Source organism: Papilio xuthus, unplaced genomic scaffold, assembly GCF_000836235.2.
Source record: "Papilio xuthus unplaced genomic scaffold, Pxut_1.1 DF827714.1, whole genome shotgun sequence".
Classification (NCBI taxonomy): domain Eukaryota; kingdom Metazoa; phylum Arthropoda; class Insecta; order Lepidoptera; family Papilionidae; genus Papilio; species Papilio xuthus.
In genome coordinates, this window is record NW_013530935.1 from 5,001,730 (window position 1) to 5,025,646 (window position 23,917).

Below are 23,917 nucleotides of genomic sequence, written 5' to 3' on the forward strand. Positions count from 1 at the left end.
ATAGAGAGTGCGGCCTGCCCGGGGGGTGTCAGCCAGGCGTTGCCCGCGCGCCCGCTGCCCGCCAGCTGGCGCCGCGCGACGCACGCCACGCCGTGCGACAGCGACCCCCCGTCTACTACTAGTGTTGTGGAATCTATCACTTCAGTGTATATTACGAGCCGACCGAGAGATATCGAGGTTAAATTCTGGAAGTAAATTATCATATATAAAATTTTCTATTAAATTTTAACAGATTATTAAAAGTAATTTATCGATATCTGTTTACTTACATCAAAATATTCGACAGTTGAAAAGTTATCAGGACATTCATAGAGACATACGGGCAAGAATTCTGCAGACGGAGACTCTAAAGGCATTTCTCCTCTCATGCACCATTGTATTGTTAATTTATCTAATTTATGTATACGTCTGCCTTCATCATCAGGGGAACACCATTTATCCACTAACGATATCTTATCCTATATAAAAACGGACAATTTATTTTTAAATCTTTATAAGTAAATCCAATACATTTCGACGGGAGACTTCTATCATTAAAAAATGTGATTTAGAATAATAAAGTGCCAAATTGAAAAAAAGAAGAAATTATATTTAATATATGGTATTATAACATTTTTGTAACTTTTTAATATTAATTTCAGATACAAAATTTAAAAGCCAATAAAATTAAAGTAAAAAGTGTAATTGTAAATAATTTCGTGAACAATAAAAAGACTTTGCAATATTTTTCAAATAGCTTTTTAATTGTTAATTAATATTATAAAATTTGCGATAGAAGTCTCCAAAACATCGAAAACATGCAACACTGACTGACGTAAATTCACCGGAAATATTTGCATAAGAAATAGTAGCTTGTGCTCTTTGCCTAAATTTATTTTTTCTAAGCAGCTTTTAGCGTTAAATACAGCAATATCTAATATTATATTTTAATTTCCGTTATGAACTTTAATTTATTTCTAAAGATATAATTCTTAGTAATTGTTAAATTTAATATAAGAGAAGCATATGGATGCTTAGCTATAAATATTCTAGCACAGAAAAAGTCAGTTGTTCGAAATTTGAGTTGCTCGAAAAAAAAAATCTAACTGTAATTTTTTTTTAATGTATTCAATATTCTCGAATAGCTTAATATATAATTTGTTTAAATTAGCAAAGTTGACTAGCAAATTATTTACCACACAGCTTTACTATTATAATTTTAATTTAATTTGTTACTTTAACTTTGTTATCGGCAATTGGATAGCAAAATATAAAAGACTATAAACAGCCTGTAAAATACAAAAGCGTAGTTCACTAGATATAAGGATTTAGCCCCATGCTATATAAGCACGATTAAATTTAACGCATAAAAGGTAAAATGTAGGAGATTTCAAGAAGTAATATTCTTCTTTGTTATGTCTCGATATTATTGACGCAAAAAATAATATCTTATTTTTTAATAATACGCAAATAAAATAGTCAATATATTGTATATATCACGATTTAAAACATTCAACGGCATCCATTGTCTCGAAATTTTTCCTAAAAAAATAAAAAGGCCGTGCAATGGGTCTATGTCCTACGTCAAAGGGCGGCCATATTGAGCCGCCATCTTGGTTTGTTGGTCTATTTTTCACCGATTTCATTCTATTTAATGCCATAAGCAAAGGATAGTTTTTCATATTACTTCTTGAAATGTCCGTAAGTAAGGCAAGGTCGTGCAAAGGTCGGCGGGCCTCACCGGTCAGACCGTCACGTGACCGCCGCGCCCCGCCCACGCGCCCTAGCGGACAACACGCGCATATCAACACTTTGTTGTTGTCTCTCTCTCTCTCTCTTGTATTGTTACTGTGTGCCTCTCTCTCTAATACTATTCAACTATGTGTGTTCTGTTATGTCGAAGTTTTTATATGTTTAAAATTACAAAAAAAGCAAATTATTTCTTTGTTTTTTTACTGATTTATTTTCAAAATATAATTTAAGATTTCAAAAGGTTGCCATTGTAAAAAAAACCATCAAATCGGTCTTGCAGTATTATAATTATATTTTGACGTTTACATTTTATTACGTATCTGTACTGTTCTAATATTTGTTAGATTAAAAAAAAAAATAAAAAAATTGTTCACAGAACACACAAAGTTGGTAAAAATATTGTAATTTTAGAAAATATTGTTTTGTGTAGATTATCGTATGATGGTGTTTCTATGAAGCATGTATATACTTGGACATGACACTTTGGTTATATATTGTGTTATATAATTATGTATTATATATATCTAATTTACATATAATCAATGCAATTCAATCACATAACAACTGCACTATTATATATTATGAGAATATATTTTTAAAAATGAAAAAAGACGTTTATTTTTCATTTATACAGCTCTCCTGTATTTTGTATTATAACTAAAAATAAATTTAGATAAAATAAAAAAAAAACTAAAAAAAATATTTTTTCATATTTAATTATCACGATTTTTTTAAGTATGTAATATAGATATAAAAAATTATGAATTTTTTAAAATTGAATCATAAAAAAATAGGGTTAAATTAAAAAATAAACGTCTCAATGATGTAGCTAATGAAAAAATGTGGATGCGTTACAAAATAACGATACGATATTTATAAATTTTGAACTTACCACATGATTGCCTAAAAAGTATCCCATAGTGTAATCAACTTGACGTATTTCCTTGGGATCCCTCACATGGAGTCCTAAAATGTCCCCCAAGATCTTGTGAATGATGCCCAAACGAGCATCATTGCTTTTAAAACCTTCATCACCTAAATAATCATTTGGATCCGCTTCGAGATGTATCTGAAAAATTTTTTTTTTGGTTTTGTCGAAAAAAGGTTGACGATCCCTGACTTTTAAACTGTTAGTCTAATTGATGTTTTATATGATTATAAATCTTACTTACTAGTTAATACCTAAATTATTAATGCTCTAAATTATAATAATAAATGAATAATATAATAATAATAATAAATGTCAAATTAATTTGGATTTATAATTTACTTTTGCTACGTGTAGCGTAAGTCATGGGTTGTAAACCTTTTGGATTTTTATTTTTATATAATATATGAATAACTATTATTATTTCAAAATTTATTAGTATTTCATCGATTAAAACGTATAAAAATTAAATTATTCAAACTTTCGTGAGACATTATACTAAACTGTTGACGCTCAGTGAGCTGAGAGCCGCGGCCGCGAAATACCAGTACCACTCATCCTGCTGAAGGGCCCCTGATGGGCTCGAAACTAGTCGGTGCCGCCACCGGACGAATATACGTAAGTGTTTAGCCGTGTGTATATATCAGTTTACGTATAAAAATGTCGTATTATCATCCAAATCATTGCTCAAAGATCAAACACAATCAGATCAGATATTGTAAAATTATATTGACGTGCCGGATTTGTGAATGGAATTACAAAATATACAAACCTGTGAGAATATCGCGACTCCATTGTTGACGAGATCAGTCGCCTGCAGCAGCGAGGGAGTGCGCCAAGTCTCCTCTGACGCCAGGATTTGGATGTCCAGCTCGTGTCCCGGATGACCAGTATATTTGGACGGTCTAAGATATTACAACTAATATACCATTCTTGTGATCAAAGATTATTTATTTTATTTATGAAATTCTATAGTGTTTATTCGAATTATTTCATGCATTTTTTAAATTATTTTTTAAAAATGAAATTTTAGATTTAAAAATATATAAAACATTTTTTGTCACCTAAAAGTGATTTTTTTTAATAATTTTATAAGCAATTTTTTTTAATTCAACTTATTAACTTTTTTTTAATCTAAAATCTAAAGCTTTTATTATTATTATAAATCTACGATTATTTTTTTACACTAAAAATTGACTAATGGATTGAAATATTTATAACATGCAGATAAAATTAAATTTTAAATGGTGATAAATCGTGTTCCAGTCATAATAGTTAACTTTAATATTATCTTTAGCAAATTATATCATTAATAAATACAGCAAAAAAGCGAATTTTTTTTTTCGCCAAAATATAATTTAAAAAAAATATGATAAATGCATATGTTTTGAATACGTCATACCGGCTGAAATTGCCTTCTTGACTTGTTCTGGAAAATTATATTAAAAATGTTTTTATAAAAAATATAATCAGTTTTAAAACCAAACACATCTAAATAGGTTTAAAATATTCATCATCAGCTCACTATATCTCCCCACCGAGGAGCTAGGAGCCTACCCTAAGTTGAGGGTGATTAGGCCATAGTCCACCATGCTGTCCAAGTGCGGGTTGACTTCACACATATCTTTGAATTTCTTCTCATATATTATTAAAAAAAATCATTTTAAAGATTTTGCTTTAAAATGTTATTTATTAAAACATATTATATTACTAATATATTAAAAATGTGAATGTTTGGATGTATGGATGGATGTTTATTACTACTTATATCCAGAACCGCTGTATAGCTTTGGCTAAAACTTGTAATAGATATAGAATATAGTCTGGAAGAGCACATAGACTAATAATTAAGTTTTTTTTTAATTCGGTGACAGTATGAATGTATAAAAACTTACTGTCTGTCACTTTCAGTGGAGAACTGTTTCTTGGCGGGCGAGGCCTGGTAGCAGAAAATATGATGCTTCATTTTGACAGACTTCCATTTGTCGTAACTGAATTGGACTATTTCACTTTCCCTAACCTGAAATAACAACAATAATCACGCTTTAGTACTTCTGTACAGTCGAACGTGGATAAACGAGAAACATTTCGGGGTCCTTAAACTCTTATTCAAGTCTGACTGTACCATTTTTTTTATTCGTCATAAAACGTCTTACAACGTGTCTGTATTTCTTACTGTCGGGTCTCAAGGTCAGCAATGACAATATCAACTCAGTACTGGCCATAAAAAAGTGGTGTACTGTACGACGAACTATCAGAACACCCTTTATATTACACGTCAGGTGACACCCTCTAGTTACACACTTATATCACCCTTTATATTGTACGCGTCATGCAACGTCCCTCAGTGACTCAACTCCTATATTAACTAGCCCGAGTACCATATATAGCACTTTAGTGTCATCCTGTGTATATAAGTCTCTGCCTCTATAAATGGACTGGCTAAAAGACGTAGTATTTTGTGCCTATTTGATTCCGCCATTTTGGCGCACCACGTTGGAAGTGATAGTACGGATTCGAACAGAACTTCGAAAATTTGTGACAAACACCATTGACAAAATTTGTACTTATAATTCTTTAACTTGTAAATTCGTGTACACATCAGCTTTAAAGTACATCAAAAATCATATAAATTTTGTCATAATTGTAGATAAAGATACGAAATCACAAATATTGGTAAGCCCACAGTGATGGTACATACCTCAGCAGTCTTGTAATACGGCAGTACAGTATGCAGTAGGTCTGAGCAGAGTGCCAGCAGACGTCCGCCGTCCAGCAGGTGTGCCAGCAGTAGCGGCGCGGCGCGCCCTGCGCACCCCGCCACCGCCACCAGCGCAGCACGCCCGCGCCATGCACCCTGCTCTAAACCCTCGCGAGACACACCGTATATCGTATACCTACAAATATTAAGATATTTCTCTAAAATATGAATTTAAAAAAAATAGTAGCCTATGTGTTCTTTCAGACTATGTTCTATATGTATGTCAAACTTCATCGAGACCAGTTCAGCTGTCTTGGAGATACCTTCAAACAAACAAACAAACAAACCATCCATCTAAACATTCGCATTTATATTATAATATTATTAGGAAATAGGATAGGTTAGGTTATTTTTTAGCATAACCTCTATAACATGTTATTATAAAAAAAATATTGAATATATACATATTAATAAAATTCAGGTGTCTGTGTGTAATACCGAAAAAAAATCATATTTCGTACACATATATTTGGGTAGCTGATAATGAAAAACAATTTTTGTCCATATGCCTGTCTGTAAGGTGGCATTTATTCCAGGTATGATGGATGGACTAATTTTGTCGAGATATGAACCGGAAGCCAGCCATATTATAGGCTGACAAAGTCGCGGGCAACAGCTAGTTTATATAATATATATGTATTATGTAAATGAAAACCAAGTTAATTAATCTATTATAAATATAACTCAAAAACGGCTGAACTGAATTGGCTGAATATTGATGGGACGGTAGCTTAGAACTAACAGACAGGCAGACAAGACTCTTTTTTGATAAATTTTTAAGATATTTTCAACAATGTTAGTTTAGACATTGTAATAATAATTTGACTAACCTGTCACAATCCAATACTTTTCTAAGCGAGGCTTCCAAATTATCTCTAGCAGCTAAACTATCTGAATATATCAAAACATTTGGTGACTTAGTATTTATTAGTGGACGGGAACTTTTCAATGACTTTGGTATGCTATTTGGTTTAGTTACTTCTTCCTTCACAGGTATTTCCACTTGCAATTGACTTTTCCTTGGCCCAGTTGTACTGACAATACGTTTATGTGTTGTTATAGATTTTATTTGACTGGATATATTTAGTAAGGAAGTTGATAATTGACTTGTGCCTTTCTTCAAATCTAATTTTAAACTTGATTTTTTCGGTGTTATATTATGTTGAATTTCTACCGTTACATTTTCCACCAGTACCTCTTTATCATCATCTATCATTTTCTTTTCCGGTGATTTTTCTATATTTTTCTCATCAAATTCCTCTGATTTATCAAGTTCATCTTCAGCGGACAATGACCTAGTTGTTATAGTGCTTACATCAGCTAATGTAACAGTTTTCTTTGGTGCATCCAATTGGTCACTACCTCCGTTCATTTCAAATGTATTTCGGACATCAGATTTGATATCAACAACTTTGGATAATTTCTTCAGTAATGCAGCATGGATAGACCATTGGAATAACTCCGGTGTTTGTTTTAACCCATGATGTATGTCAGTTCGCAATCCCCTCATTGATGGATCGGTTGCTTTGTTCGGTTCACCTGATAATTGGATTGCTGTAAAGGTGGTATTAATTTTAATATAAATAACAATTTTGTTTACAAACACAGCTAGTTTACTTTAATTAAACCATTGGTCTTAAAGTTATCTTTTAAAGTATTGAAATGCAATTTTATAAGATGATTGAAAATATAGTAAGTATAATTTAAGACAAAACTATTTTAATAACTTACTTTGTATCCTAACAACAGGTAGTTTGTGGTCTATTATAAATTCCCCGCCTACAAAATGAAAGCCGACCATACTGAGATGTTCCATGTTGGTTTTCAACACAATAGCTAGATGTGAACCTGCCTTCCATGCCACTGGCTGACCCAAAGACTCTAACTGAAATTATAATTATTAAAAAAAAATACATTTCTACATATGTGATAAAGACTTACGTCTCTTATGAAATAGGGTTAAATTTAAGGAAAAATAAAAAGAATTACTTTTAGGATTATCAAGGTTTTTCGCCTATCCAGGTTTGACTGTATTTAGCCTTTTTTTTAAATAATAATGATATAATCTCTACAAAATAATTTAAAATTGGATGAAAGTCTTAGCAAATAAAGGAAACCATAGAATGTTCAAATTACATAAATCAATCAGATTCTGCAGTTTAATAAAATTCAATTAGGAACTGATATAATAGTATGCAATGACATAAATAAGTAAAATAAGGTAAGCAAGGTTGGATGGATATTTGTTTGAAGGTGTCTCCAGAATGGCTGAACTGATCTAGATGAAATTTGGTATACATTTAGAACATAGTCTGGAAGAACACATAGGCTACTAAATATGTTCTATTTTTTTCCTCTCAGACAGGGTTGTGGATGACAACTAGTGAGTAATAGATTCTAGGGAGAAAAAAAGGGTAAATAACCAGCATATACTAGATTTTCTAATATCTTAAAAAAAGTACCATGCTTCCTAACAAATTTAAAAAAAAAGTATGGAGAATGTTATAGTCTGAACAAAGTAGATGAAGAGCAGGAATTTTTTTCAATAAGAATTCTCTTGTTTCCTATGGATCACTTAACACCAGTTGACTTATTTATTTTCTGTCTTTTTATAAAAACAAAAATCTTACAGAGATTATGTCATGGTGTGAACTTCCTTCATGTGGCTCCATCTCACATTCAAACAGCACTTCAACATCCAAGTCTGTTACGGGTGATATATCACTAGACCCTAAAGGCAGGCCTCCAGCACATGTAACCCAGTCACCAACATCTATACACTGAGTTGGTTTCATACTACATATCCTTGAAGCATTTGTATAATCCAATAAATCACAGAGATATGCATTTTTAGGATTTGTACACAATTTAGAACTTAATGTTGGTGTTTCTGTAAATATTGTACAATTATTGAGTTCAAAAATTAGGTATAGGCTTCATCAGTGGCGCAATTGAAGTGAGACTAGTTAAAGCAAATTGATGAGTATCAAAATATTTGTTACATAAAGGTTTAGAATTACAAATCTCGTCATATTAGGTTATGGTAAATTTTTTGATATAAGTATTATGTAATTAAACAGAGTGCGGAAACTTACAATAGTACTTCAATGCAAGTATTATGTACTTGCACAGTACTGTGGGGGCTGGAATTTATGACAGAAATTTTGTTGAAATTTAATATAAATATTACTCTTACCAGCAGCATTCTCAGGTACTTTACAGAAAGCCACACTTGTATTTCCACTGAGGAACTCTAGAAGGCGAGCTCGGAAAGAGCGAATTCGCCAAGTTTTTATAAATGTCATTGCAATGTAAATCGGTGTAAATAACATATTTAGGCAAGATAGATTTAAGCACCAAGCACAACACACACTACAGTTTCATATTAAAGTAATATTTTGCGTATAATAACATGACAAAACTAAAAAATGTATTATCGATTACGGGGTTTATCTTATGGGTTAAAATATTATATCACTGAATTAGATATATCGAACTACGTCTTCACAGAGTAATTATTCCTGTTAAAATTATAAATACGACATTATTAATTCATTACTTTAACTAGAAATAGCAAGGAAATAAATTAAATTTAATAAATTCAATACTGCACAACGGCAGAACACAGATAAAAATTCGAATGAAATTTTAAACGTCAGAGAGATGTCAAGGAAGTTGCGTCTAAAAACTAAACATTTTCTAAAGATCACCAAACAAAAAAAAAATTCTAACAAAAGTAAGAAACTAAAAACAACTCAACTTAAAATATGTATTTTTTGCTACGTACATAAATGGTTTAATATCGATTAAAAGGTTACTCTATAAATTTTATGCTATAAATGTTACCGTTACATTCTGAATTACATCAGATAACACTAATATTGGCAAATTGTAAATATAAGTAAGTTATATCTTATTTTATTGTCCTTATACTATCACTATTAATTGGAAATATTTTAATCAGATCATTAAAAATTGAATCAATCGTTCAACATATTTCGCAGACGATGTCAATCATCTTCGGAACCCAATATTATGCTATAGCTGTCGTCCCCACCTCTGTCCGCGGGGAATTAAAAAAAACTTAAAAAGTAGCCTATCTGTTTTTCCAGACAAAGTTCTACATCTATGCCAAATTTCAGCAAAATCCGTTAAGCCGTTTCGGAGTTACCTTCATATTACTAAACTATCCATCCATCCATCTAAACATTCGCTTTTATAACATTAGTAAGATAAGATTTTGAATCTCTCTTCGTTCATATATTTTAAAATATCTCAGTAGTTCGGTGAGTGCATCTCTGCTCTTTTATTATACTTTCATGCATGTGGCCGCCTTGGTAGTAATAAGCAGATTGGAATAAGCAAATTATCTGTTACGTCTCGTTACTTGCGTATTTGAGAACTTTAACCCCATTTTTATAGCCCATAAAATCACGGTCTAAGCGACCATTATCATTATAAACTTACTCCTTTTACAAATATAATAATTACCTACTTCTTATCGTTATCGATTAGTGTGCAAATACAAAAATATTCCTATGTTTATGATATAGACGTTATTTTAAAAGTGCATAGGTTTCTTTTCTTTATTTAGGCAGAAAGTAACAGGTTTTGACCTAAACCTTATTGAACCTTTGCCTTAAAAAGTTCATTGTTACATTTTTTATTAGCTTTACAAGTTTGTTCACATTTTTCAAGTATTTACCGTAATTTCTTATAAGATTAGTAGATAACTCTTAAATTTTCTCTTTATTAAATTCTGACAACAATAAGCACACGTTGTTATTAATAATAACTGAAATAAAAGCATATGATTGTTCTACGTATTATTTTGCAAGCTACATATGTCAGAGTAATCAATTAAAATAATCAGTTCACGAGTTCATGACAACCTGACTACTTCCTTGCTATTACGTGGTGTGCAGTCAACAAGCATTGGCGCTTTAGACCAAGGGCATGACCACACTGGGACGGTTAAGCAAATAAATGATAAACCTAGTAAATAACAGAATATATTCTTTTTCCTTGTTGTTAACGTACAATAGATAATATGAGACGTAAAATTATATCTTGTTGTATTGCCAGGGCCGGTTTTAACTTTTTTGACGCCCTGGGCGAGATTATCATAGCGCCCCCCTTTTTGTGTCGGGGAAATCTTTCAAAGATATATCTTAGGGGGCACCGCAGGCGCCCCTATACGAGCCCGGCGCCCTGGACGGGAGCCCCAACTCGCCCTACCCTAACGCCCCAACTGTGTATTACTTACTTGGCACTAAAATTAAACTATAGTGTCATATTTATAGAACAGCTAAAACTTTATTACGAATTTTACTACCTGCCACAGGAAATTGCAATGTAAAATTCTATTAAAAGTATTTTTAGCCGACTTCAAAAACAAGGAGGTTATGAATTCGTCTGTTTTTTTTTCAAGCAGCTTTTGGCAGAACTCAGTCACTAGTGCTTATCACATCTGTTAACACAGCAGGCCATAAAATTCACATTCGAAAATAAAAAAAAACAGAATGGATACACCATGTTGATAAAACAAATAGATAGCTTATTATTAATTATTACTATTTATAGAACTAATGCGTATGAACGGATTATTAACGCCTTGAACGCAATACATCATTGTAAACTTAGAATAATCGTTTAGAATCAGGTCAATCGTCAAACGATAATGGTGCCTTGTGGTCAGGGGAATGCAAGAAAAATATGAAGAAAATAATACACAAAATATTTTTTTAAATATAAAAAACAACCCTTACGTACCCCTACCCTGTTAACCCTGTTCTTACTCCTCGCAATATGGAGTCGGGAATCCATTTTTCGTCTTGTTTTTCAACTTTTCGTTCAGTAATTAAATTTTTATTCTTTATTCAAAAGTAAGCAAAAGTTACTTTTTGGGCCTATAATCACCACTTTAAAATCATCTTAGTAATTTTGACTATATGAGGTTATATACAAACATACATACAAACATTATTCCATTGAGTATTTCGATTAGGTTAAAAGGTGGGATATTATAAATTCGCCTCCACATTTTTGGTGTACATTTTGGACGACATCTCAGGTAGTTTGAACCATTCACTTCGGATTTTATTGAATTGTGAAATACGAAAAAGGTCTCACAAAAATAGCCGTCGGTTTTTTTATGTTTAAAACGAAAAGGGCAGGACGTTCACCTGACCATGAATGATAAAAAGTGAGTTTGTTTAGGATTTAGTATTTAAAATGAAACATTTTAAAGTCGACCTTAAGACAATTAAGGAAAACAAAGTAATACTGTTTTGTTTGATAAGTGAAAGGAGTCCATAACATTTTTCAATACGTCTTCTATTTTTTTTTCACCTAATCACCAATAGAATTTCCTTGTTTTTGACGAGTGTTTATTTGGCTTTGAAGTGTTAGTAGTAATCTTACTAATAATATAAATGCAGATGTTTGGATTTATGAATGGATGTTTGGTAGAAGGTATCTCTAGAACGGCTTCATCCGCTGAAATTTGACATAGATGTAGAACATAGCCTGGAAGAATATAGACTACTAATTAAGTATTTTTTATTAATTATGCGCGGACGGAGTCGCTATTGACAGCTTGATTATAATAATTTGTCACGAAAACAATTTAACTCATGCCTTTTGAAAATAAAGATGATGAAAGTATTATCGTAATATTTTTAATTGTAAAATAAAGTTATTGACCCTATTACAGCTATTGTTGCATCTCTGCCATTATATTTATCTCATAGCTATATATTTATTGTAATATATTACCATATACATATAATATATAAGTAACGTATGCTATAATTTCTCTCGCTGATAACGCAACGAGAAAAATATATTTTATTACTATCTGTCGCCCGCGACTCTGTCGTGCGGAATTTTAAAAAAACTTAATAAGTTCCATTCTTCCAGAATATGTTCAACATGTGTGCCAAATTTCATCAAAATCCGTGAAGTCGTTACGAAGGTACCTTCAAACATCCATCCATCTAAACTTTCGCATTTATAATAATGATTCATTTTTTTTTATTTTCATTTAAATATTGGACATTGTGCTAAAGCAAAAATAGTGACATTTTTAAGCTTGAATAAAGTCAAAATAAGATCATAAGGCACTTGGCCAGCATGGTTGACTATGGCCTAATCACCCTTAACTTAGGGTAGACTCCGAGCTCCTCGGTGGGCACGTATTGCTGATGATGATGAAGGTCATAAGGATGTTTATGTATATCTGTGTAATAAATTGTGATAATGCACTTAACATCACCTCGGTGTTCCCGCCGCTCGTTCGTCCCCTTCTCTTATAAAAAACATAACATAATTTTCATTTTATTGGGTTAAAAAATATGGTATAAACTTTTGGCCAGTGTTAGGCAGTGAGATTCTTTTTGCTTGATTTCGCAGTTAAGAATAACCTAAAGGCTTCATCTGATATCTTTCTACCTGCGTCCGAATGGTCCTCTATATCGGTTCAACCGTATTCAAGATAAGCGTTGACATTCGGACAAACAGAAAAAAAAGTGTTTAGATTTTGATAACATCCATTAAATTAAATATAGGGAATTTTTAAAAACAATTGCTTTGTAGTTTTTTTTTTTAGCTTTTAGTATTTGCCATCAAAAGCAAACAAACTTTATTTTTCTACCACTATTTAAAAGAAATGAAGGCGATACAAGAATACAGATATTAAGGTGCTATTTCACAATAACTTAGTAAGACCTAAATAAGTTACTAGCAACTTAATATTACTTCTTATCTTGCTAATATTATAAATACGAATGTTTAGATGGACGGATGTTTAACAAACATCTACTTCTAACGAACTTCTAACGAAGATATCTACAGAACGGCTGCATAGATCTCTCTGAAATCTGACATGTATGTAGAATATAGCCTGGAAGAACACTTAGGCTACTAATTAAGTTTTTCTTAAGTCCGCGCAGACGGAATTGAGGGCGACAGCGAAGTACGGGGCCGCGAACGAGAGCGAAAGCGTGCCCGTGGTCCCGTCCCGATGCGTTGGAGGAACAGAGGGGTTTAGTGGGTATGCCTCCGCTATGGAGGAGAATCCCACATAACTACCGCGTCTCCCCGGGGCGCGGAGTATGCATAAAGCATTCCTCTCTGAAAAAAAAAAAAAAAAGGCGACAGCGAAGTACAAATGAAATACATACCAGTTTGCATTCTCACTGTGTAGTAAGGCCACGATCACGTAGACATTTGCGCTACGCACAAAAGTTCTACGACAAGGATATCGCTAGGCCACTATTTTTATAAGGAATGCATACTTTATATTACTTATTATTAATACTAATTTTAAGATGTGCAATATCAAATCTGTTGGCGCTTAATATTGCCCATTAAAGCGGTAGCTATTAACATCGAATGTTATTTACAACACGACCTCATGCCGTTTGATAAAAGCAGTTGATGTTGTTTACTTTACTTCAGTCGACCATCGGACATCGTTGTGAACGCACGTGCTGTGCTACAAACGCGCGAGTTAGAAAAAAAAAGTGATCGGTGATAAACAAAAATATGGAATTAAATTTCGTAACAACATTAATAAAACACGATGTGAATCATAATGTGAAACAGTGCTTTAAATCTAAAAAACCATTCAGTAAGTTTTATTTTTTTATTTTAATACATTTATTATCAGATTACCCTTTATTTATTTTTATTTATAAACTGTCGCCTGCGACTCCGTACGCGCGGATTTAAAAAAAATATATTTAGTCTATGTGTTCTTCCAGATTATGTTGTATATGTATGCAAAATTTCATCGTCATCCCAAAGAGTATAATAAGTATACTATAGAAAGAGGGGCAACTCGCACGAAGTCGTGGATCCACGGCGATTGTGGCGCTCCATGCGTATAATCGCTGAACTAATTTTTTTTTTTTTTGGTATCTATATACGTAGGCACGCTTATTTAGCTCACTATAATAATAACTGATAAGTGGGAATCTAATTTATGAAATTAAAATTGACATTAAATCAATGTTCAAAAATAATACACCCACTTATCAGTTATTATTATAGTGAGCCGATATCAAGTAGCCTTCTATGAAATACCTCTATTAAAATGATCCTATTATTATTGGGGAAATAAAAACAAAATATTTTTGTACATTATTTATTATATTTCTACATAACTTAATTTTAAATCTATGCAAGTACATATACATCAATGACTTTCAAGATATCAGCTCAATATTTTAATATTTAATATATATATTTGAAAATTACATTTACGGTAATAAATAGTATAGCGCGGTCACAAAAAAATGCATACCCTGTAATTAAAACCAACCCCCAAAATATTTTCAGTCACATGCAAGCTGGCAACTGGCAATTTGTAGTTATTTGCGAGTTTAAACACTCTGAACATATTCTCTTACAACATAGGCAAGCAGATTTTTCTTTACAATAAAAAATTACAAATAAAAAAATATATTTTTTACATATACACACATGGACCCACCTACTAATTTCAGACACATCAGTTTATGGCTCTATAATTCCAGTGATTGGCACACATTTTCTGAACTTCACTGACCTTCTCTCAGGAACAAACAAACAGAATGTGATTTCCTGTCAAGTATAGGAACTGATATGTAAAATGTATTAGAAGTAGGGCACCATTCAATATGATAACCGGAAAGTATAAATCACTGGGGTGCTAAAAACTACACCAAAATACGAAAATGTTTAAATGAGTCTGACGTATGGGAATAACATGAAAATTTTTATTGAATTGTAACTTACCATAATCAGTCCATCTAAAACACAGTTGCATACAGCGTCGTTTTTCACGAAAACACATTTTAATTAAAAACAAAATGAATGAAACAACATTTAACTAAGAATACAAGAACAGAAATAGAAATACGAAAAAACGTAGCGGTTTGATGACACATGAATGTCTCGATGACAGAAATGATGCTTCTTCTCAGCCATGAGATGAAATGATGTTTACGATTATATAAAAGGTGGCGCCACTTTCCATACAAACCGTCGTTCTTCTAAGTTTCCACCCCCTGCGTCATCCGTTCAGCCGTTCTGGACCTTCAAACATCTATACATCCAAATGTTCGCATTTATAATATTACTATGGCTATAGAAGCTAACTTAAATATAATTTAATAAAGTGACGACGTGATCAAAGTATGGTACACACTTGTTTCCTATAACTGGTTATCTACGTGAGAAATAAAGAAAGTAAAAAAAGCTCCAAATGCTTTAGAGAGAGACGGCAAACGTCAGATACAGTTTTGGGTCCAAAATAATATAAATCGGACCTTTTAATTGCCATTTGTAAACATTGTGGACCTTATTGTAATACATTTTAAGTTAAAATTTCATAATTACGAACATATACCTAATTACTCATATACCCTTGTAAATGTTCTCTAGCATTTTAAGACTTTAACGTAAAACATTTTTTTTAATAAAAATGCGTGATTACTCAGAAAAATGCTGATTATTCTTGTAGACAGAAAAAATATATTTATATACGTCGTTAATACTCTTTTAGCTTTATTCTATTTAGTTCTTTTCATATTTATACAATGAAAAAATATTCAAGTACTTTCTGGAAGTTTCTAAATGCAGTCGAGGACGTTTATTTCCTACCCATTTCGATAAAATATTTGATCACAATGTATTTAGGTCGAGAACGTATCATAGCAAAATATACAAGTTAATTTATAGGTCTTACGGTGAAAGTTTTCTCAGTGGGAAACGAATTAAATTCTTTGACTGTACAGAAGACTTAAATATCAAATAGGTAGCATTCACAATTACCTCGTCTCTTTTATCAGAATGTACATATCTTTGAATAAAATTAATGCGACATCACGAAGAATTATTTTTTTTATGTCATAGACAATTTTTTGAACAACCAAACTATCACTACATAAAGCGAACGAATTCAAAATACTACATACATATAAAAATATCTTATTTACCATGTTTCCTCCATATTTACTGATATCTATCTATATATATAAAATAAATTCGTGTTAGTTACACTATTTATAACTCAAGAACGGCTTTACCGATATGCCTGAAAATGGTGAGGAGATAGCTTAGAGCCAGGAGACGGATATAGGATACTATTTATTCGTTCTGAAGATATACGTAATATTTGTTATTACGTATATCTTCTTCATCCTTCCATACATGCATCTAAACTTTGATATTCACTATTTTAGTAAAGTTTTGGGTATATTTTAAAGTATTCTCCAGACGAGACTTTACGAGTTTAATGTATTCAAGTTTGAACAGGTAGCATTTAGACCCTGCGCCAAAGTTCTCTTTTGAATTCATTGTTCCGCTTTTTGGGACAGAATACAAAAAACGTGTCTACGTGTGGGAGAGCACACCACAGTATTATAAATAATATTTTATAGTTAAATCTTAAAAGATTCTACGGTTTATTCCAGTTTATATTTACCAATGATATTTTGTAAAAAAGCCTTATTAGTGTAATATACTAATACTTAAATAATAAAGTTTTTTTTTTCAATTTAGGATTGAAAAGTTAATTTATCAACTTTTCGCAGGCTTTACGTGGCATTATATAATAAAAACGTATGACTTACTTGACTTAAAGTCCTCTGTCGCAGTAGTGGGGCAGAGGGCGTCCACAGTGCGTCGCCACGCCAGTTCGCTTGGGCTCTGCGTTTGGTCTCGGGCCATGTCAGTCCGATTGCCTTCATATCGGCAGCTACTGAGCGCCGTCAAGTTTGTTTAGGACGGCCACGTCTTCTTAATAATAACGTATAGTAAAGTGCAAACCTTTCCATGTCATCGAAAAGTATTACGTTGTCGGTATTTTTTAACGCCTTTTAGGTCGTGATTGACTTGAAAGGTTCTAAAACTCTATTGCTCACCGACCAACTTTATCAATTCTGCATACGAGACCCATCTCTGGCTGTCACAAAATCGGGCCATAGCTTGACTGATCGGGATATGGCTTGATATGTGAAATTTTATTTTTTCTCATATTCCCTTGCGGTCGCGACATAATCTCTCTCTGATATTAGACAAGATAAAGCGATGAATTAAATAATTCTTGTGTAGAAAATAATTATATATAAAAATACATACGTCGTTCTACTATTACTGTACTTCATAAAGTTCAATGACCTTTAATTTTTATAGCAAATACCCCGCGCACATGTCAACTGCAATAATTAGGATACTGTTATCTGTTTGCCGCCTAATTGTGACGTTTATGAGTCCTGTCTTGTCGTAAATACGTGACTGGATCAACGTAGCGTATACCGAAGTCCAAATTTAATTGATTCTATAATGAGTTGCTATTTGCTCGTAATAAATGAATAAATAAATTTATAGACGCATTGTTAATTTCAAACAAATAAGCATTTCATAAATTATTTTTAATTTTGAACATGTTTTTTATATTGAATACGCTAGTGCTTGCACGATCCCATCTGATAAGTAATGATGTGGTCGAATGAATACTTGGACGGAAAAACTGACGCAAGCAACTTGTACAAAATTTTATCTTATTAAGTTTAGATGGATGGACGTTCAGTTTACCTCTAGAATAACTCCACGGATTTCGCTTTATGACATAGATATGGAGCTTAGTCTGAAAGAACACTAATTAGGTTTTATTTTGTAATTCTGCACGGATTTGCGGGTAAAAGCTTCCAATAAACATATGTCTTATATGTAATTTTCTATTCTAATCGACCAGTTTCAAAACAATAGATAAACTATCACTTAACGACTGATAACTAATGTTATTATACAATAATACTCTTGGTGTTAATTAATCTTGGATAGTATAATAAAGATTGGATTATTTTTGTTACAGTAACGCGAAAAGAAGAAGTGATGGCTATCAAAAATAAATTTCCCACCAAAATACCGGTAATAATACACTTTTTTTTAATTTTATGACCTGGTAACATAGACTTTTAGGTCATATCTTATTTGGAAAACTATTTTTTTTAATAATCATCAATATCACAGATTATAACAGAATTCCTATTTATTAATATTTAATTTTATTAATTATTTTTTTAGTTAATCGTCGAAAGATCACACAAGGAAAGAAATTTGCCAGCTTTAGACAAAACCAAATTTCTCGTACCAGAAGATATTACAATGTCACAATTCCTAGTCATTATAAGAAACAGAATAAGGATTAAACCGAATCAGGTAAGATATACGAAATATAATTTATTAATCATTTATCTTTTTCAATTTATGTTTTGAAATTCTGTATTATGGGGAATTGTTAAAACTGACATTGACAAACCAGACAGTAGGGATGTTAATGTTTACGATTTTTACGGTTTTTCCTCGACATATTTTTTAAATTATTATTTTGACATTGACACCTAATAACAAGTGACATTTTGATCGAAATATCCTGTCAAAGCTCAGTTGAGTGAAACTTAGATGATGGGCTAATTCACTGTTATCTTAAGATAATATAAACATGTTATTCATTATATTGGTATTATCCGACCATTTGCTAATGGATCCTTACACTATTATTAAATCGCATAATCAGTGTATATTACTTACGTCAGCGGTTTATATTAATTATAATTAATTTAAATGACTGACAAAGACCAGGGCGAGGGCGATGATACTTGATAAGGATATTAATTGAGTAAAGAAAATTCTGCGGACACTTCGGTGTCAGATGGAAGTGACGTTAGTCATTTATAATGTAAATCTAACGCACAGTTAGTAGTACGTTATTGATAACAATGTTTTATTATTTAAAATTGGTTCTTGAAAATTTTAATAATTGCATTTGCGACTATCTTGTTATCATTCCGATAAAATATAAATTTTAATTTCCTAAGGTCCAATTTACCAAATTATAATATTATCTTTCTGGCATATCATCATGAGAAATCGGGGCATTTTGATAGTAAATATTTTCTTGTTTGCTGATTATTAATGATATTCATTTTGTTTATAGGCACTTTACTTGATAATCAACAACAGATCGATGCTAAGCATGAGCCTGACCATGGCCCAGGCTTATGAAAACTTTGGCGATGAAGACGGCTTCCTTTATATCACTTACGCCTCGCAAGAAGTCTTTGGATACCATGACGGTAAGATATATTATTCAAACTTTTCCGCGGCTTATATCGGGGACTGGTACGAAATTGTGATCCGCAATAAGGTTTGCATTTAGGAACTTCAAAAATAATAAAATGAATATGCTCTCACATAAACATTTGTGCCTTGTTAACAGATATGACGGGTCCCAGTCAGGAAGTTGAGGCGATTAGACACCGCTTCCCAAATAAAATACCGGTAAATATTCTATCACAATATCTCTTCTATTAACGGTTCAATTTCTTTCGAAATAAGTTCAAATTCATTTTAATTGTCGCAAATATTATTTCAAAAATCTTTCATCTTAAATTTGGTACACAGATTTGTTATTTATGTTTTTTTAATGTATGTGGTTCGACAACACTCCATGTTGCTATGAGGGTTCACTATCTAAAGTCCAAACATTTGTGCAAGAACATAATATATATCATCTATCTATTATCTGATTTATCAACAGTTGTTCGTGGAACGATATTCTCGTGAGAAAGAGGTGCCCGCGCTCGGCAGGAACAAGTTCCTAGTGCCACAGGAACTCACCATGTCCCAGTTCCTTTATATCATACGAACCAAGATGAAGTTGAGGGATTCTCAGGTAGCGCATTTTTTTAAATTAGAACATTGAGAGTTTAAGTGCCATATTCAAAGTTATTAAATGATTGCTTGGGGAGTTCGTGTAGATTTATCTTCAAGAGATCTAAACTGTAAAGTCCTTGTAATTGGAATATCAAAATCACAACAGTTTTCGTAGTTTTAGAGCGAATTGTAAGAGTAAACTGTCGAAATACTTCTCAATAGGCACATAATAATAATAGTGATTGACAGTTACCAACTACCGATAATATTTCTAAAAACTTAATTTTCCGTTTCCCATAGGCGCTATATCTATTGGTGAACGACAAAGTTTTGGTGAGCCATAGCATGACGATGGCGCAGGCGTATCAACAGTTCCGTGGCAACGATGGCTTCCTCCGCATCACGTACGCAGCACAGCAAGTATTTGGTTAATAATGTAAGTTGCATTCCCTTTATATTGTGTGAATCAAACCCGTATTAGATGTGTTTTAACACGTTGTATGCTAAGATTTTTTTACCTATAAAAATTAATTCTCGAGTCATGTCGGCGGCACTGAAGTGGTTTTTTACATCGAGAATGAGAGAGATGGCAATATGATTCTGTAGAGGCATTCCGGTACTAGAATCCCATAGTTTTAATAATTATATGATATTAAAAATGTATTGTAAAAAACTTTAGAGATCCCAATGTTATTTCACAACATATAAAACGTCGATAAGCTTAAATTGCTATAATGTTGATAAATTCGTACTAGGCATATAACAAAGAAAGTGGATATCGCATCGGATGGAGAGAAAGTCTATTTTTAGAACTCCTTTACCCTTTATCGGCCTGCAGCCAAGGTTAACAGCGTATATGAAAACAAATCGTTATCTTGTCCCGATTCCCGTATAAAGCTAAAGTACAAATCAATGCAAGCTATTATAAACAATTTATAAAACACTAAGTTATAAAATTTATAAATAAAAATATTTTATCAAACTTTTTATATATTTTTTTACTACAACAAAATGGCATTAGTCAAAAAAACAAAATAAAGTAACGCTTTTAGGTAACATTTAAACTGGTACGCGAGGATGGTCTGTACAACACTACTTTGACGGTTATGAGATTTGGCGCCCAAATTTATTTACATTATCAAATCAATTAATATTTCTTTGATTAATATAATATTAAAAAAATATACATATTTGCACGAACTTTTATTTCTTTTTATATACGACATGATTATTTAAATATAATTATAGTAATAAAACATTCGACCTGCCAACGAAAATATTCCTATCAGTGGTTGGTATTACATTACGGTATATCAACACGTAATAGGTGCTTCTACATTATTGATTTATTGGTTTGTTGTGATAACTGGCCAATAAACAACTTTACATTGTAACATTCACGTATCTTTGTGGAAGAAAACACTCGATTATGTTGTGCCTATATACGTCAATATAAATTAAACTTGATAAAAATATGTGCAATTATTACAATTACTATAATATTGTTATGGATTTTACCGGAGTATTATTACTAAGTAAAATTCGTAAAAGCGCCTTGAAATAAAGATTGTAATAGTTTGAAAAAAAATAAAGAGCATGGTAATTAATAACCTATAATTCTTATCATGTCATGTACAATTTCCATAACATTCGTTAGTAACATATGCTAAATTTGTAAAACAATACGAAATGAAATCAAACCTTCATAGTTTTTTTGTTGCGAGGCATTTATCAAATTATATGGTCGCTATCTAAAGGGTGGCTGACCGCGCTAATCAATGCAAAGTTGCCATGTCCGTTTCGGCAACATTTTGCCTTCTTGTCTATCAAATTACATTATGATATAATAATTATATTTAATGGTAATTTGACAATTATATATTTCCAAGATGTCAGTTAACTTATGAATATACACCAAAACTTAATCGAGACGCTTTCAATCTTTGCAATAGATAATATTAGATGGAATCTCTTCTTACTGGTGCAATTTGCTCTTTGATGAGCTGTCAGCCACGATTCCTTCCGCTCGAAATTAAAGAAAAAACTTGTTGAATGTTCTATATCTGTGCCTTCGTCAAGATTCATGGAGCCGTACCGGGGATTCTTGTAAGAAAAATCCATCCAGACATTCGTATTTATATTGGTGAGATTTAAAGAAAGTTTATAGGTTGTAACATCCAACGCGAACAAATCTATAAAAAGAATTGCGCATTATTATTTGTGAAAGTCCTTCGTATTTGAATATATGGTAGTGGTCGCTTTCCTGTCTAGATAGGCTAGGACTTCTGAGAAGTGCCTACAGAAACGTTTATAACAATATTAATCAACAATTTGTAAGCGGACATTTTGTTTTTTGTACAATTCCACTGATGATCATCGTTTATAATTTATATATGTCACAATAATAAGTTTATCGCGGGTCGTGGAGAACAAACAGTCGTTGCCAGGAGCGAGGATTGTCTCCAACTTGTTGATAGTGACAATTTATGTTCTCTTCTGAGATATCTCGGTAGCCCCCAGCGGATTCTAAATGAATCACATTCAATCGAGTAATATTCCATTACTTGCTTTGTTTCAAGTATCTTCGATTTATTAGCGTTAAAGTTTACTGAACTATTACGTATTTCAATGTCAGATAGTTTTAATATAAGTTAATATTTGTTTTTAAACTAAAGTATGGTTATTTATACTTTTGAAATTAAGGATTTAAATTGAGTATTAGGAACATTTTGTTACAAGACAGAGAAGAAAGACGTAAAGTAACATAGGTGTGAGTGAGACAGCAACGTAGATTATATTTAGTGTAAAGCAAAACGTGAGAAGGATGTGTAATATTTCATTTCTTTGCAGTTGTCTCTCTCTCAAATATTATAAGTGCGAATGTTTAGATGGATGGATGTTTGTTAGAAGGTATCTCCGAAACGGCTGAACGGATGTCGCTGAAAATTGGCATAGATGTAGAACATTGTCTGGAAGAACACATAGGCTACTTATTAAGTCTTTTTTTTGTTTATCGCGGACGACAGCTAGTCTGTAATATATTTTTTCTTGTTTCAGGTAAATTTCGCAATCCAGTTCAGTGGTAATACTGGTGATTCCTAAAGCTAATGAAGACTGATAGTATTTTATATTGTGTTAATATTAAGAATATAGGATTTTTTAATTTTGTTTTTTAATCAAATGACACACCGTACTCATAATTCAATCTGCGAGAATGCACATATTTCTTTGAACAGACCTCGTTGTTTATACTTAATATAAGCCTTTGTGGATAAAATCAATGTGAAATTAAAAGCTATCAAGATAAAGAGTAGATAGGTTATGTTAGTATATAGTAAATAGTGCTTCCTAAAATATGAAACTCATTTTTTATAAAGATAATATAAGCGATAAATTAAAATTTTTAAAAGTAACATTTTATGTTTATTTTAGTCTAAAATAAGTGCCTTTCCTGTGAGGTGTATTATCTTCCAATCATATTTGTTTTTTTTTCAATGGTATAAAAGGCCTATTTACTCTTTTAAATATTTTAATAAAATTATCGTATTGAAGTGTTTATTGACTTATGTATTTATATTTTATTGTATACTTAGATATAAGAATTATGTGTTTTAAATTTGTGTATGTTATGTAATCGTTCATTTGTATTATATTTTTAAATGTATCATTGAAAATTGGATTATGATCTCAAATGTTTAAAAATTTTATCTTAAAATGGTTACAAATAAAATGAGGTGATTAATAAAAATGTGAAATTATTTATTGATATAGAAATTGTTAGAAAGAAAATC

The 23,917-nt window shown here is 31.8% G+C and overlaps 2 protein-coding genes across 3 annotated transcripts in view; one reads left to right on the top strand and one right to left on the bottom strand.

Moving 5' to 3' along the window:
* Hcs (holocarboxylase synthetase-like protein) overlaps window positions 1-9,042 on the bottom strand; it is a 12,748-nt gene extending 3,706 nt beyond the window's left edge. Inside the window, exons 1-10 of the mRNA XM_013310888.1 lie at window positions 8,617-9,042; window positions 8,051-8,310; window positions 7,152-7,305; window positions 6,251-6,974; window positions 5,361-5,556; window positions 4,555-4,679; window positions 3,432-3,564; window positions 2,624-2,800; window positions 270-458; window positions 1-185 (exon numbers count right to left, since the gene is read on the bottom strand). Coding sequence (XP_013166342.1) covers window positions 1-185; window positions 270-458; window positions 2,624-2,800; window positions 3,432-3,564; window positions 4,555-4,679; window positions 5,361-5,556; window positions 6,251-6,974; window positions 7,152-7,305; window positions 8,051-8,310; window positions 8,617-8,752 — 2,279 coding nt within the window. The 5' untranslated portion in view covers window positions 8,753-9,042. The remainder of the gene's footprint in view (window positions 186-269; window positions 459-2,623; window positions 2,801-3,431; window positions 3,565-4,554; window positions 4,680-5,360; window positions 5,557-6,250; window positions 6,975-7,151; window positions 7,306-8,050; window positions 8,311-8,616) is intronic.
* A 4,809-nt stretch (window positions 9,043-13,851) lies between these two features.
* On the top strand, window positions 13,852-23,289 carry LOC106116859 (uncharacterized). Of its 2 annotated transcripts, none has more exons than XM_013310907.1 (8): window positions 13,852-14,052; window positions 18,283-18,338; window positions 18,495-18,629; window positions 19,408-19,546; window positions 19,690-19,751; window positions 20,011-20,145; window positions 20,427-20,562; window positions 23,184-23,289. In XM_013310907.1, exons 1-7 carry the CDS (start codon window positions 13,968-13,970, stop codon window positions 20,556-20,558), a joined length of 744 nt encoding a protein of 247 aa, XP_013166361.1. In that variant the 5' UTR covers window positions 13,852-13,967; the 3' UTR covers window positions 20,559-20,562; window positions 23,184-23,289. The 2 variants fall into 2 exon arrangements, with proteins under 2 accessions (XP_013166361.1, XP_013166359.1); XM_013310905.1 differs by having other exon boundaries at window positions 20,427-20,553.
* The last annotated feature ends 628 nt before the right edge of the window (window positions 23,290-23,917 follow it).

Bases quoted from the DNA above. Each gene is read 5' to 3' on its own strand.
- LOC106116859 (XM_013310905.1), top strand. From the start codon at position 13,968: ATGGAATTAAATTTCGTAACAACATTAATAAAACACGATGTGAATCAT. The intron at 18,630-19,407 runs GTAAGATATACG...TTTTGTTTATAG, and splicing joins TAAGGATTAAACCGAATCAG to GCACTTTACTTGATAATCAA. The intron at 19,547-19,689 runs GTAAGATATATT...CCTTGTTAACAG, and splicing joins AGTCTTTGGATACCATGACG to ATATGACGGGTCCCAGTCAG.